Source organism: Canis aureus, chromosome 29 (genome assembly GCF_053574225.1).
Source record: "Canis aureus isolate CA01 chromosome 29, VMU_Caureus_v.1.0, whole genome shotgun sequence".
In the NCBI taxonomy this organism is placed as follows: domain Eukaryota; kingdom Metazoa; phylum Chordata; class Mammalia; order Carnivora; family Canidae; genus Canis; species Canis aureus.
In genome coordinates, this window is record NC_135639.1 from 36,700,987 (window position 1) to 36,717,783 (window position 16,797).

A 16,797-nucleotide genomic window follows, 5' to 3' on the forward strand; every position below is an offset into this window, starting at 1 on the left:
TCTCCCTCCTCCACTCCAGAAAACATCTAAGCATGTCATCCTCTCATACATCCTCCCACAGTACTCAATAGAGGACAATGTCTATTCAAACTATGGTAAGCACTGTTGTTGAGCTTACACACTAATCAGATATTAGAAAACAACCTATATTTAACATAAAAGGTCATTCAGTTTTCTGCAAACCTTTGGATTGAAGAATTGTTGGAGAATGTTGTAAGAAGTCTCCAAATTTCTGTAGCGTTCCTTCTTTTATCTTAGTGGCCATGTTTGTACTAACTGTGGATGCCTGACTCCGTAAAGAGTATGTTTTCTTAGATGATGGACGTGTGGAAACCTAAAAAAAATAAACATTTTTTGCTGCTGTTGATCAGAAATGTTAGAAAGAAATAGCTATAACTACAGCTGAATTAAAGACGCAAGACATGTTCATGACTGAACATTTGCAGGCAGGGAACTTAAGATTAAGTATATGAAGAGTAGAGGAATGAACCAAAGAATGGTAAAATGGGTGTGACAGGCAGAGTGCTGACTCAAGTATCAAAGGGCCTGCTGCTGGCCAAATGCTAAAGGTTATATTCTAAGCCTAATTAGATGAATAAGAAATGGAAGATAAATGAGTTATATAACTGGACAAAACTGGATTTCTGAGTAATTAATGATCAACTTTAACACCTTTATTTTTAATTCTACTTTATAAATGCAAGTTAAGAAAATGGTCAATTCTGAACACATTAAAAGACAAACCTTTTTTTCCTTTTTGACAGAAGACTTTCTATGCTCAGAATCAGGAGACTTCAAGTTAGATCTGGGTGTAGCATTCTTCTTATTTTCACATTTCACCAAGTCCTAAAATTAATGCATTTCAGTACTGGTTAATTTCTTGACAATATTTTCTTCTCTAGGCTCAAAAAAAAAAAAAAAAAAAGATGATGGTTCTTAACCAGGGGTGAGTTAAGTGTCTCCCCAGAAGACACTGACAATGTCTGAAGATATTTTGTGTTGTCATTGCTGGGGGGATGGTATTTACTGGCAAACCAGTGGTAGAGGCCAGGATGAGGATTTAATACACACATATATTGCAACATGACTGAAGGTATGAATTTTTCACATACATCATAAATGATGAAATTACATAAGCTAAATAAAAATATTGTAGAAGGGATAACATCTTTTATTTGAACTCCGTTTCTAAAATATAACAATATACCTACACTTTCCCTACTCCCAAATCATGCAGAGTATTTATGTTTAAGAACTCTAATTGAAATCTGGCAGCATCAAAAACAAAACAGAATAAGAACAAGTAAAAATCTTCAGTATAACCACAGGCAAAATGCTAATACCAAGAAATATAATCTATCTTCCCTAAATAGGCATGACACTACTTTTCTTTCTCCCACATAACCTCTCTTAGGACAAAGTCTCTTGTAGTATTCTAGCTGAATCAAACTCGTACAAATCCTAGTTGTACGAGTTATAATCAAAGATTATAAGCATAAAAAAAAAAAGGCAAGAAGAGAAGCAAAGAAAAGATCATGACTGAACCTTGGAATTCAAGTTACAAAGTAGAAGTCATAAGGGTAATAAGCAGCAGACTTCCTGAAAGGGGAAAGACAGATGGTAATCAATGGAAAACAAATGAAGAATAGTAACTCCATCATACGTGAGGTGTGCAAGATAGAGTTCTCTAGAGTCTTCACTAGATTAGAATATATAGCACTACATAAATGGTTTTCGTGAGGACCTTACAACACCCCATTTATAAGAGCAGTAAAGAGCTAAATCAGAAAAAAAACCTTAAGTTCCTGCATGATTTACCTATACCAATCTGTGTATCTATTCTGGAAAAACACATGGGGAGTATATAACAAAAGTAAAATGAAAAAAATTATTGTTTTAACCCTCTGAGTACACAACCAATTTTTTCCTTTTCCCTTGAACAAACGAATCAAGGAAAACTCAACATAGATCATAATGAAATTTAAAATACCTACTATTTTAATGTTACCTAAAATTTAATAAATATAAATTAAATAAATATTGAATAAAATTTAACTAAAGCTCTACAAAACAATCACTAACGGTATTCTAGGTAGCGAGGAAGATGCTAAATAATATTCATTCAGCAAATTTATTACCTGACAGAGAGCCTCAGGAGTATTTCTACTCTTCCACCAGCTTGAAAACATACTACTCTTTAAATAGGTTTAAAAAAAAAAAAAAAAGGTTGAAGAAAAAGTTATTGTGCTAGAGAGTTTATAGTTTTAAATTTGAAACAAGTTACATTTTTAAAATAAATATTACCATTTACTATGTATCCACCACATGTGGAACAAAAGCTAATAAGCATTTTAAACATATTATCGCTAATCTTTTATTTCCAAAAGGAGAAAACTAAGGAAGAGAAAGTTTATGTGCCCAGCCAAACATACTTGGCTACGATATAGCAGAAGGTCTGGTAACCCTATAATCAGAGAACTACAGTATGAAGTAGTAAAGAGCTTTTATCCTACCACTAGATAGAGGTCCAAATTTTAATATACCAGCTGATAAAGTCTCTCTTATAAACCCTACTATGACCTTAGAGACCTAAGATTTTAGTTAAATAACAAAGATTATACTCAAGCAAGTTAGACATTCGGCTTCTCTAATTTCTTTGTCAACCCTTTTCTCTTCCACTGGAGGGAAAGTCACTAAGTTTGAACAGGGCTGGTATATTCAAATAGCTCTCCAGTGAAATCCACCATCACTTGATCTATTGCAGCTTCAATGAAAAAAAGAGATAAGCCATGTATTTTAATAACCATAAGCTTTTTGTTTGAGGACTATTAGACTACAATAATATTCATAAGGAACATAAAATATGTCACAAGTTATGATTTTGGTCTCCAAAGGCAGTGCTTATGAAGAGAAGGGCAGTATAAAAATTTAACTGTATATAATAACTGAGCTTAAGGTTTGCTTGTTAAATTCATTCATTAGTTAAGTGCTTACCCCCTCCATTTCATTACTCTTCCTCTTCCGGGCCTTGGAAATCTTAACTGTCACAGGTAAGGTGCAACCAGGGTGTTTCACTGCCATTTTGTTTGGCCGTAAAGGTGTAAATTGAATCTCTAACTCAGGTTTTGGAAATCGAGTAATTTGATTATTTTCTGTTGACACTTCACAGGAGTCCAGGACTACAGAGCCATCCTATAACAGAATTAAAAAGAAAAAAAAATCTCATTTGCAGAATATGAACTCATGATCACAAAGAATTAACTCTTGTAATCACCTATCAGAGATAATGAATGGAAGAAGATTAAAAATGTGCTGGGTCAAATTTACCACAGCAAGGACAGAGAGAGGGAGTTACCATCTACCCTCTCCAATTTATACATGGTATGTTAAAATCCAAGGAAACAGAGATTAGTATTTCCCAAACTTGTATGATCATAAGAATTCAGACTATTTGTTTAAAGATTCTTGGGCCCTACCACAAACCTATTAAATCAGAAATCTCCTAGGAAAGAGTCTAGGAGTTTTAATGGAGTCTCATTCCCCTTCCTTGAATCTGGGCTATCCTTAACGACTTGCATGGCCAACAGGACATAATGGAAATAACATCATTGTGAGGCTTCATTTTAAGAAGCCTTGTAACTTCCACCCTGTCCTCTTTAAAATGTTACTTTCAGGACACTCCCCCTTCAAAATGCTTCATCTCAGAATCCAGCCACTGTGCTGTGAGAAGCCCAGGCCACAGGGAAAGGCCACATAAAGCTCCAGCTGAGCTCTCAGATTCAACTATCAGCTACACAGATGAATGAATCATTTTAGACTTTAAGCCCAATAGAGCATATCAACTTCACAAAGGCAAGAAAAATATACAAAATAGGATAATAAAACCATTCTCCAAAACTGCATAATATATAATAACTGCTGGAATTCCTAATAAGAATTGGAATCAAGAGGTTTTAGGATAGCATATATAAATTTTTTTTTTAGATTTTTATTTATTTATTCATGAGAGAAAGAGAGAGAGAGAAGCAGAGACACCGGCAGAGGGAGAAGCAGGCTCCATGCAGGGAGCCTGACGTGGGACTCCATCCCAGGTCTCCAGGATCAGGCTCTGGGCTGAAGGCGGTGCTAAACCGCTGAGCCACCAGGGCTGCCCAGCATATATAAATTTATAGAGAAAGAAATGTTCCATATATAACTGCCTTTGCAATCAAGATTCATCTTGTTTATGAATCAACTCCAAACTTTTCTTTAAATTATATGATCTGTCTCGATCTCTAAGGTCAATGCTAATTATCTGAAATTCCACCAAAAACTATCAAAGAAAGGGCAAGAGAAAAGAAATGGCTCATGCTATTTCCCCAAATTAAAATGCCCTTCTTGGAACACCTGGGTGGCTCAGAGGTTGAGAATCTGCCTTTGGCTCAGGACATGATCCCAGAGTCCCAGGATCGAGTCCCACATCAGGCTTCCCGCATGGAGCCTGCTTCTCCCTCTGCCTGTGTTTCTGCCTCTCTCTGTCTCTCATGGATAAAAAAATAAAATCTTATAAAAAAAGAAGAAGAAGAAGAAGAAGAAGAAGAAGAAGAAGAAATAAATAATAAAATAAAATAAAATAAAATAAAATAAAATAAAATGCCCTTCTCTTTCCAACCATAGCTTTGCAAAATTCTATTCACCTTCAAGACCCAGTATGATGTTACCTTCTCTAATCCACATCCACAACTACTCAGGCAAAATTCATCATATCCTCCCACAGGAAATGTTCCTTCTTAGCACTCTCTTCATGATTCTTAGCCCATAAGATAAAGTGAAACAAGTACCTGTCTTACTAGATTCTTTACTCCTTAAGGATGGCAATCATGTCTTACGGTTGTATTCCCAGTATTTAGCAAGGTTTCCAACAAACTCTGAAAGCTCCCCAATAAATGTGTTTAAAAAATAAATGCAAAAAAATTTTGTCTTCAAAACATTAAGTGCCATAGAATGTTTATCTATTTCATATGTAATTTAAGAATATGTCTATTAACCAAAGTGATTCACAGAAGCCCATGCCCACTGCAAATTAAGGAAACTCACTGTGAGTTACTGAGATTTGGTGCTCAAGTTATTAAATGGGTACAATTAAAAAAAAAAAACAAAAACAAATAACCCACCACTGAATAGAATGCTTACTAAAAGGACCTCTCATAAGATCTATTTTTTATCATCCATGTTTTATCTTTTGTAGGATTTCCTATTTCTGACCACCAAGTTTATTTATATTAACAGATCTGTTGTTTGCAATAAGTAGCATTTTGAGAAATCAGTATCATTTGAGAATCTAATCTTCTAAAAGAATTTCACTTCTCAAAAGCCTTTAGATTTTCCTTCCCACAGCCAAGAACCCATATAGCTAATTGCACAGCAAGGTACTTGTAACAATTGATTAAACTTTCAAGTATTATTTATTAATTAATGGTCACTGGTAAAGAGGGTAAAAAAGTAGACAGTGCCCACCTCTACTTCATTCCCAGAAATTTCAAAGTTTGTTGGCTGAGGTTCAGTTTCAACTCTGCCAGGATCCACTGAACTCATATGTGTAGGCTTGATATCCACATTTTGTTCTTCCTAAATAAAAAAAAATATTAAAACAACAAGCCATTATTACCAGAAATATATTAAAACACTTCACCTAAAGAATAGAAACTCAAAAAAAAAAAAGAATAGAAACTCAAGATCTGGGGCAGCCCAGGTGGCTCAGCGGTTTAGCGCTGCCTTCAGCCCAGAGCCTGATCCTGGAGACCTGGGATCGAGTCCCACGTTGGGCTCCCTGCATGGAGCCTGCTTCTCCCTCTGCCTGTGTCTCTGCCGCTCTCTCTTTCTCTCTGTGTCTCTCATTAATAAATAAATAAAATCTTTAAAAAAAAAACTCAAGATTTGGGTGGATTATATCATAAAAATAATGAAACACTTTCTCTTCTCTTTCATCCTTAGAAATTTAGGAAAGGCTGGGAAACTTACCGCCTCTAGGCCTGATCAAAAGAGAAATCTGAAAGATTATTTTCAATTTTCAAGGTTTTATATATATTTTCTCATCTTACTTTCATTGCAACTCTCCCAGCTAGATTTGGCAAGAATCATTATTCCTTCTTTCTAGATGAGGAAACAAACCTAGAGATATTAATGACATGGCCAAGGTCTGTATTAAGTTGGAAGTGTTGGACCCCAACAACAGCTTTGATACACCATTTTGAAAAATTAAAGGAGTCTTAAGAATGCAACTATAATATGAGAGTAGAAAAGACCATATTGATAACTAAACCTTTTCTTACTGCATACCTCATCCCTTTTTCTGTCATAGGGTATGCTCTATTCCTATATCCTCCCTTTTTTTAAAAAAATTATATTTATTGACAGCACAAGAAGGAGGAGAGGCAGGCAGAGGGAGAGGGAGAAGCAGACTCCCTGCTGAGCAGGAAGCCTGATGTTGGGCTTGATCCCAGGACCCTGGAGTCATGACCTGAGCCAAAGGCAGATGCTTAACCAAATGAACCACCCAGGAGCCAACTCCCATACCCTATTTAAGAGATCTATAAAGAAGTATCAGATTACATTTTTAAACTCGATAAATTCCACCATGAGTCTTCTCACCACTGCCATCAAAAGCAGAAGTCAAATATACTTCTCGTGTCACCTACCCAAATACAAAAGGTTCCACTGAATCCATCATGGAAAGCAACTAACATATATTGACTTCCACTGTGGTAAAAACTGTGCTAATTGTTTTACAAACGATCTCAGTTTATTTTCACAACTCTATTAGGAAGACATACTATCTCTCTGTTTTAGAGAAGTTCAGATATAATAAGTAATTTTCCAAAATCCCAAAACCACAATGACAGCAACAGACACCTCATTTTTTCCTAGGTTTCTAGTCTGTGCTATTTATACTGCATGCTACTTACTGCCTCTTTTTTGTTTTAAAAAAAGGCAATCTTCCTCTTAGAAGATTTGTTGTGACAAGCACATACATTTATTTTCCTATTGTCTGGAGGCAGTAGATTTTTAAGCATAGATCATTTATTCTAGAAAGACCACTCTCAAATGTACCCTGATCCAATTTCACTGGGATGTAGCTATCTGTGAACTGCAATCCCCTCTCTATGCAGAGTTCCCAGCTCCAATGAAACATTACAAAAATAATTCCTGAGGGTCTCACCAGGTGTTTATTTTCAAAACAATTTATACTTTTGTATTAAACTTAGGGTGGGTCCAAGTATTGAAATATTACCAAGAGTTCAGGTTGAATCACTTTTACACATATTAAAGGTAGATAAGGGACTAAATCACAAATTGTTTATTTTCTATCTAGAAGATCTGACCAAAATATTTGAGAAAGTACTACTTCTCAGTTGGTCACTGGCAAATTGATCATAAGGATAAACTATGAAAACTTGAAATACACAATAACTATCCAAATAATTTTTCAAACTCTGATTCCTCTACGATCTTTTGAAACTTACTTTTTTAACCTCTTAGAGTTCATCAATTAAATAATTTTTTTAAATTCCTATGTTCAATTAAAAAAAAGGCACTGAAAGAACAAGATTCTACTCACGGTTTCAGAAGGCTCCAATGTGATCTTTTTTAATTCTTCAATTTCATTATCTTTCTGTCTATTACTGGAGATCAGTTCCTTCAACTGTACTTCTAAAGCTGCGACCAGTTGATCCCGTTCTTCTCGCCACTTCTGAAGATTATCATCTTTCTCTGCCAGTTGTGCTGTAAGTATTTCCTAGCCAGAAAATAAAGAAAATGTTATAAGGTATATAAAGGTGAATAAGGCATGTAACAAATTACATAGTTAAGGCTAGATAAAATACTTACTTGTAAATCAAAACACATAATAAACGTGTTTATGTCCTTATAAATGTAATGTCCACATGATGTATTTAACCCTATCCCACCTCATTCCAAAAATCAGCTTATTGGTTACTTCTTTCATAAATAATTATGGCTTTTAAACTAATACTAGCATAAATAAATAAACTAATACTAGCATTCCTCCCAATATTTTGGAAATGAGAGGGTAAAATTACAGTAAAGCAAGTGACAAAACTAATAGCAACAAATAGAGTAACAAAAATTTAAAATATCATTTTCAATAAGTTCAAAAACCATGAAATTGTAGTGAATTAAAGAAAATATGAGTTAAGATCTAAACACGCAAAGCAGCAAAACACTGCTAAAAGAAAAGAAAAATACTTCAATAAATGGAGAAATAATTTGTGCTCAATGATCAAAAGACTCGGTATTGTTACGATGTCAGTTTTCCCTAAATAGATCTATAGAGTCAAAACAATTTCAATCAAAATCCAGGCAGGCAAGAGTGGGTGTGGGTGTGGGTGTGTGTGGAAATGGGTAAGGTTCACTGTAAAACTTACATGAAAATGCAAATGATTTAGATAGTCAAAATCATTTTGAAAACAAAGAACAAAGTAGGAACAAACACACTCTTGTGTCAATCCTACTATAATAAAGACAGTATGATACTGGTATGAACAGAGATCAGAACAGAAAAGTGTCCACAAGTGTGTGATCAACTGACATTCTACAGTAACACCAAAGCAATTCAATGGGGAAAAGGGCAGTCTTTCAATAAAAGATGCTGGAGCAATAGCCAAATGGGAAAAAGAAAAAAAATGAACTCAAAACCTAATCTCATATCACATAAAAAAATTAATCCTTGAACAAAAGTAGTAGAACAGTGGGAAGAAAGGGTTTTTTTTTTTTTCCATTAAATACTATCAGGAAAATTGGTATTCCACATTAAGAGAAAAATAGTAAGACTATTTTAATAAAATAATAACTTTAATAAAAATAGTAAGACTATGCCTAATTCACTCCAATACAAAACTCAATATTAAAATCAAAATATGAAAGGTAAAACCTAAACAGAAAACAGTGTAAGAGAACATCTTCATGTCTTTGGGGTTTAATAAAGGAAAAGACTTTTAGAAAAATGAACTAAGATAAATTTAAGAACTTAAATTCATAAAAAGACATTAAGAGAATAAAAAGTAAACTAGAGACCGAAAAAAGGTACTTAAAACACATGACACAGGGCTCCTCCCCAGAAAGTATAAGAAACTCCTACATATCAACTAGAAAATGCAATTGTACAGTATGCATTTGTACAGGCCAACAGGAAAAAGGCAAGGGGCCCTATAATCTTCAACCTCATTAGTACTCAGGGACAAACACACTGAAACCATAAAAAAAATGACAACACCCTATGTTTGTGAGAATGTACAGCAACTTCAATACTATAGTATAAATGGGTACAACTACTCTGAAAACTAATGTGACATTCTATCAGAATTCCACACACGAATACCCTATCATCCCACATTCTATTCCTGGTCAAATACACAACAGAAATGCATGTACATGTGACTAAGAGAAATGAGTAAAAATGTTTATAAGATAATTTATTCATAATAGCTCAAAACAAAATAATTCATGTATCTTCAGCATTAAAATGAACAGGCCACAATATATTCGTACACTGCAATAGTCAGCAATGAAAATGGACTAATTGCAGCTACATGTAACATAATTAATTCTAACATAATGCTGAAAGAAACCAGGTACAAACAAATGTACCCTTTACAATTTCATTTACTTAAAATTCAAAACTGGCTAAAACTAAAGCACAACATTAAAAGAATAATTATTACCACTGGGAAAGAAACAAGAGGAGCCCCCTGGGAGGCTGGTAATGTTCTATCTCTTGAAATGGGTGGTACTTTACTGGATCCTGACTTTACCACAGTTCATCGAACAATGTATTGCTTGTTTTGTTTATTTACTGTATTACATGTGGCAATTTTAAAAATTAACAATTTATAGCTTATTATGGCAAACGCACACATCCTAGGTATGACTGCAAAGAAATATATGGGAGAGAAAGAAGGAAGCTAGCTTTCACTAGGATTAAAAACTTAAGCTTGGGGACACGTGGGTAGCTCAGTCAGTTAAGCTTCCAACTTTAGATTTTGGCTCAGGTCATGAGATGGAGCCCCACATGGGGCTCCTCACTGGGTGTGGCACCTGCTTAGGATTCTGTCTCCCTTTGTCCCTGTCTCCCTCCCTGCCTCTCTGACATGCTCTCTGTACCTTTAAAAGAAAAACAAAACAATTAGATTAAGTTTACTTGCTAGCATTGCTACCAGAGGGATCACCGGGAAAAAAAAATAGCTCTATTTCTGGTTTAGAACTAGAGTAACTGAAAGCCAACAGTTTTGATCCCACTTCTTGCCTCTTACTATTGCCTAGGAAGGTAGGATGGGCTGTAGGACAGGAGCAGAGAACTAGTAGCAATCTTTCCTGTTAAGACAAATGCAGCATCAGAATCCCACTCAACCCACCACTTTCTGAAGGTACCTTCGATCACATAGAGTTGGCACATGAAATATATTGCCACTGCAGAGCAGTAATGACTAGTTATTAATCTTATATGATTAGCATATGACAAATAGAGTCAATACTCTAAGGAAATGATAACCAGTGTAATGTAGTTTTCTAGATGAGACCTGGACCCAAAAAAAGACATTTGTGGGAAAATTAATAAAATTCTAATAAGGTCTAGACCTTTTTAGAATTTAGCTAACAAAAATACAGTAATGTTTATTTGTTGGTTTTGATCCTTGTACTATTGTTATGTACGGCACTAACATCAGAAGTTAGTGGTAAGTATACAGGAACTCTCTGTATTAGTTTTGCAACTTTTCGGTAAATAAAATTATTTCAAAATAAAGAGGTAAAATTCTTTTTAAAAATCAGTGGGAAAATCACCCTTAACTTATTGAAAATTAACAACTTGGTTTTTCAGGGAAGCTTAGCTATTATCTGTAAAATTCTGTCAAAAAAAAAAAAAAAAATACCAGCAATGACAACATGATACTGCCAAGTTACTACTATTATAAAGAGAAAATCAGTTTTTCACTTAAAGACCAATACCTTTTAACTTCCTTTTTTTCTAAGTTGGCAACAAGAGGTGTCAAACTAAGCAATCAATTAAAACAGGAGGGGAAAAACAAGCTAAGATAGAATTGCTATAAAAGCTACAGCTAAAAAAAAAAAAAAAAAAAAGCTACAGCTAGTGAATGTGAAACTGAGGGTTACTTCTACTTGTCATCTTCTAGAAACTACTTAATTGACTTGTTTTTGTTTGAAGATTTTATTTATTTTAGAAAGGGAGAGAGACAACACAGGCAGGGGGAGGGGCAGAGGGAGAGGGAGAGAGAGAATCTCAAGCACACTCGTTGCTGAGTGTGGAGCCCAATGTGGGGCATGATCTCACAACCTCAAGGATCATGACCTAAGCTGAAACCAAGAGTGAGATGCTCAACTGAGCCACCCAGGCACCCCAGGTGACTTTTAAAAATCCTGATAAAATCAGCTTATGAGGTAAAATACATACACCATGTTAGCAGAATCTATAGCTCAAAATGCAAAATTTTATAATATAGTAGGAATAACCCTGTAGCAATCAAAAGGAAGAGATGTTTAAATTCTCTATCTAGATACTGAGATGTAATTAGGCATTCTCCCAGCTTGCTAAATGGACTGAAGAAAGTTAAAATAGAACCTAAGTGAACTTCAAAATTGGGACAGAAAAGTCATCTTACAAATAGACAAACAGATTGCCTCTTAAAAAAAGCATGAAAATCAGGCAACCATGTAAAGACTGGTAAGAATCCCAGGGACAAACTTAACAAACCAAAGAAGGTGGTGAAATACATCAAAGATAAAGTATAATTGTTACCAACCACTTCATTTTGTTGTTTTAAACAACGCTCTCTGTCTTCAGCATATTTTTTCATCTCTTTGTTTCGGAGATTCTCAGCTTCTTTTGCTTGAATGATAAGCATCATTTTTTCTTCTAGCCATTTCTTTCTCTCAGCTTTATATTTATGTTCTGATTCCTATGTATATAAAAATAATACTCATAACTATCACATGCTTCAGTAACAGTTAAACGATAGCTGACAAATTTATTTTTATAGCATATTCATATAACCCATGACTTTTTTACCTTTTTGAAAATTAAATGCTTTTCCTTAAACAAGGTTAAGATCAGAGTTTATTTCAGATTATATAATGAACACTGCTGGTTTCCTTTTCTAAACGGACTTCCCTTTATAAATCTTATTTTGCCATGAAGTCCATTTAAGGACTCTCCTTCATCTGTGACCTTAAGAAGAAATAAACAATTTCTATTTCTGAAAGAGCTTCAGATACTCAGGTTCTTCTAAATGCCAGGGAAAAAAATGACTTGGTGTGTGATAGTCATTTCTAACTGTATGGTTTCAAAAATAAAATATTTCTGGGTATACAGAATGCCAAATAAAAACAAACTTGTGCAACAAGACATTCATGAATCTGAGGGACATTGGCAATGGCTAGACCGAGAATATAGCTAATCAGTAATTTCCACTCCAGTTACAAAGTGTATAATCTATGTGATTACATTATTTGAGAAGAACATAAAATAAGCCAATATTCTTTAACATGAACATTCCCAATATAGTTAATTTTTTTTCATAAATAATGGAGTATTTATTTTGTTATAGCTGCTTTGGGACTTTCCCAATAGAAATGGTAAATTCTAGAATACAAATTAATAGTTAACAAAAGAAATTATTTTTTTTTGTTCAGTATCTGATATATATAGCATGAATTTAAGAAAATAACTTAGATGCAGCCAACTTTTTAAAATCATTATTATGCTTTCTTTAATCTCAAAACTTGTTTCCTCTAATAAAATGTACAAAATTTTAAGTGGTATTTGGTAAACCCCATTACAAAAATATTTCCTCCATATGTTCCATTCTATATAATAGTATTCAGAATTGAACATGGAAAAAATACAAATGCAAAACAGAGTATCCTTTATATAATACAGTTTCAAATACATTCCAGTGTCCAGATACACAAATGTATTCTTTTCCAACTTCATAACTGAAAATTAAAATGATTATATACAAAATAATCTTCCTAACTGTCCTCTTTCCACAGCAGTATTTGAGGACTAAGAAGTTTAAGGAGTAGAAAAATAGGTACAAACACATAAGAAGTAGTGATTTACGAAATAAATACATAGAATATAAAAGAGAAGACCCAAGCCCTGTATTTTCATTGGCACTACTGGTGGTTTCTATCTTGGGAATTTCCACCCCATGTCATTTCAATGTATGCTGAAAAATTATACCTATAATGTTAACATTTCCCAGGTCGTATTTCACCCACATCTAAATTAATTATAAAATATTTGCTGAATTCTCCTCTCATGAGAAATACATGGATACATATACACATAAAATCATACCTGTAACTCATCCTGAAGCTTACTGAGCTTTTCACTAAGTACATCTGTATTATCTTCAAGTTCTTTATTTGACCTTTGATTACTTTTGGCTTCCAGATCTTTACATTTTTCCTTCCATTTTTCCAATTCTAATTTGAAAACATAGAATTATTTTTTAAAGCACATGCAAAAGTTCTACCATATAGAGATACATGTGGCATGAGATACAGATAATCAGCAGAGCCCAGAAGAAAAACATAAACACAGATAGAACTGAGACAATTCTAAGGAATGAACTTTTAAGAGTTCTTACCAAATTCTTAGAGAAGAGGAAGTACAAGGACGTCTCAAGAACCCACTGAATAGTGTGCAGAGTGTACAGTATAAACACATCTCAATCTTAATTATATAGGAAACCTCATGTAGTTCTCAAAAATAAAAAATAAAAAAATTTAAATCTGATGGTATTCTGAAGGATGGAATCAGAGTATTTACCAAGATAAACATATAAGATGATTCTAAGAAGCTGGGCAGAGCTAAAAGTCAGTTGAAAAGTTTGTTTTTAATGTCTGGGAAACATTGTAAATTATCCAGTTATTATCAAAGTGTCCTTATTCCTTCTTTACTACATACAATTTTACTTGGATAAAACAATTTTAATCACTCTGGAAACGGCAAGTGATAAGACATTCCAAAAACACATCAATACTTTTTCACTACAAAATAGTATATTCAACTACTTGAAAAAAGGAAAGAAATCTAGGAAAATACAGAAAATGAAAAGTAGATCTTGACATTTAAGCATCTGTTCTACCTGTGGCCAGTCCTTCAGCTTCCTCTAGTTTAGCCTCGAGCACGCGATCTTGTTCTGCCTGGGTTTCTTCCTGTTCTTCCAGCGTCATTCGCATGTCTTCAATTATTTTCTCTTTAACATTCAGATCTAAAAATGCGGAGAGAACATTTTAGAAACTACTAACATCTACATCTAGATATCCAATTTTTCTTGAGTTCTTCTAAAATGAAAATACACTTTTATTAACCCACATAGAATTAGAATGTGAGAACCCTGTAGACAGAAGCTTTGTCTTATTCACTGCTGTACTTCTATGTCTAGAACGGTCCTAGCAGATAACAGGCACCAAATAAGTATCTGACGTTCAGATAGATATCTGGACGACTGCAGGAATGGATGGATGGATGGAAAAGAAAATCTCTTCAGATAAAATTAACAATTTTTTATAATCTTAAACTATTAATACTAACATAAATCTTGGGATTTATAAAAAATGTTATTTGGTAAAACATGTACTTTCAGTGTTAATATTTTCAAGCCAAAAGTAAAACTTTCACTTCCTAAAAGCAAAAAGGGTCAATCTCAATTTGACTTTTTTTTTTAATCACTGATTTTTTTCTACAAAAATTTCCAAAGCCAAAAATTTACTTGTAGTATTTTTAAAACCAGCTCTTCAGGAATGACTGTACTACTAGCCTTACCAAAATTGTCTCTGGCCCTTAAAAAATGATGACATTACAATAATGACTTATAAACAATTCCATTTTAATGCTACCTGCTGGGAAGAAGTAAAAAAAGGCAAAGATTACTTTGTTGCCTCGGTGATGGCTACATTTGAAGCAGGGCACATTTCAAACACCAAACCAAAACTGATGTCAGAGGTAATAAACCTATAAATGCATATAGTTCAACCTCAGGTCACTAAACATTAAAAATTACAAAAATCTCAAAAAATGGCTCCTCAAGGTGCATATAAATAGCAAACTTAAAAAAATAATAAAGACAAATTTAATAAAATAATAAAAAATCGTACAAGTAATTTCAGTATTCTGTCCATTTACATAAGCTACCAGGAATGCTAATAAAACAGAATTCTTCCTATGATTAAAGGAGTCCTGGTATTATTATCTAAACTCCTTCTTTCAAAAAGCATGATTTCCAAATATATTCAAATTATACAATTAATAAAAATTTTTTCAAAGAATCCTTTTCTACCTTGTATTTTGCTCTAAACTAGAAGGCTAAAAAGAAAAAGGTTTAATTAAATGTCTTGTTATCAATTAGGAAAGTCTCAGGACACTAATGATAATTTCACTGACTATAACTATCCACCTATTACTTGAAAAGTAGGTGTAGTTTAAAAAAAAAAAAAAAAACAGAGAGAGAGAGAGAGAGAAAAAAAATTATTTATCAGTCCCTGCCTCCAAAATTTACATTTCATTTCAGGAAAGAATCAGAAATATGCAACAAATGAAACAGAAAATAAAATGGGATGCCTGGCTGGCTCAGTCAGTGCAGGGTGTGACTCTTGATCTTAGGTTTGTGGATTAGAGCCCACATTAAGTACAGAGATTACTTAAAAAAGTATCTTTGGAAGCACTTCGGTGGCTCAGTGAGTTAAGCATCCAATTCTTGATTTCAGCTCACGACGGCTGTGGAAACAAGCCTTGCCTTGGGGTCTGTGCTTAGCACGGGGTCTCCTTGTCCCATTCCCTCTGCTCACCCCACCAACTTGCCCCTCTTCATACTTGCATGTGATTTCTTTTTCTCCAAAAATAAATAAATAAAATATTTTTAAAAATAAAGTAATAAAAATAAAATCTTAAAAAAAAATAAGGCAACAACATAAAGACAATGAGACAGATACCTCTTCACTACTATCTAAAGATAGTAAAATAAAATAAAATAAAAATAGCTATGAGCTACTACAGCTAAATAAAGGACTGTCAAATGAACCAGCAATCAAGTGCATAATATTCAGGGTAGAAGATCACTGAGAGCTATAGAGTCCCAGGAAGAGATCAAGGAGGAAAGGCTTCAACATAGCATTTGAGAACAGGGGATGCCTGGGTGGCTCAGCAATTAAGCATCTGCCTTAGTCTCAGCACGTAATCCTGGAGTCCCAGGATCGAGTCCCACATCAGGCTCCTTGTGGGGAGCCTGCTTCTCCCTCTGCCTGTGTCTCTGCCTCTCTTTTTCTGTGTCTCTCATGAATAAACAAATAAAATCTTAAAAAAAAAAAAAAATTGAGAACAGGAAAGAAGTGGAAAAAAGAGACAACACATAAGCTAAGGACAGAAATAAATATGGCATGTAAAACCCCATATAAGAAATACTTAAGTTGAGATTTATTTCAGAATATTACTGTACCGGATGTATATAAAACAACTACAGAAGCCTGAAACCACATGATACCATTTTCACATATCGCACTGGCAATAAATTTAAAGTTTGGTAACATCTAATACTGGCAAAAAATAGGAGGGAATGGGCATCTTACACACTATTTTAATGTGAACATAAACTAATGTAACAACTTTAGGGGGGATGCCTAGGTGGCTCAGCGGTTTGGCGCCTGCCTTTGGCTCAGGGCGTGATCCTGGAGTCCCACATCGGGCTTCCTGCATGGAGCCTGCTTCTCCTCTGTGTCTCT

At 34.2% G+C, this 16,797-nt stretch overlaps 1 protein-coding gene across 6 annotated transcripts in view; it reads right to left on the reverse strand.

Annotated features, from left to right (window-relative positions):
- The window catches only part of KIF20B (kinesin family member 20B), an 80,953-nt gene that overhangs the window by 5,589 nt on the left and 58,567 nt on the right, over positions 1-16,797 (reverse strand). For 4 of the 6 annotated variants that reach the window (XM_077878437.1, XM_077878436.1, XM_077878434.1 and 1 more), the window contains 9 exons: positions 14,166-14,291; positions 13,373-13,500; positions 11,814-11,969; positions 7,598-7,774; positions 5,497-5,607; positions 2,995-3,192; positions 2,139-2,195; positions 745-846; positions 184-334 (listed from right to left, as the gene is read on the reverse strand). In XM_077878437.1, the coding sequence (XP_077734563.1) occupies positions 184-334; positions 745-846; positions 2,139-2,195; positions 2,995-3,192; positions 5,497-5,607; positions 7,598-7,774; positions 11,814-11,969; positions 13,373-13,500; positions 14,166-14,291 (1,206 nt within the window). The remainder of the gene's footprint in view (positions 1-183; positions 335-744; positions 847-2,138; positions 2,196-2,994; positions 3,193-5,496; positions 5,608-7,597; positions 7,775-11,813; positions 11,970-13,372; positions 13,501-14,165; positions 14,292-16,797) is intronic. The other 2 variants (XM_077878439.1, XM_077878435.1) reach the window with 1 other exon arrangement.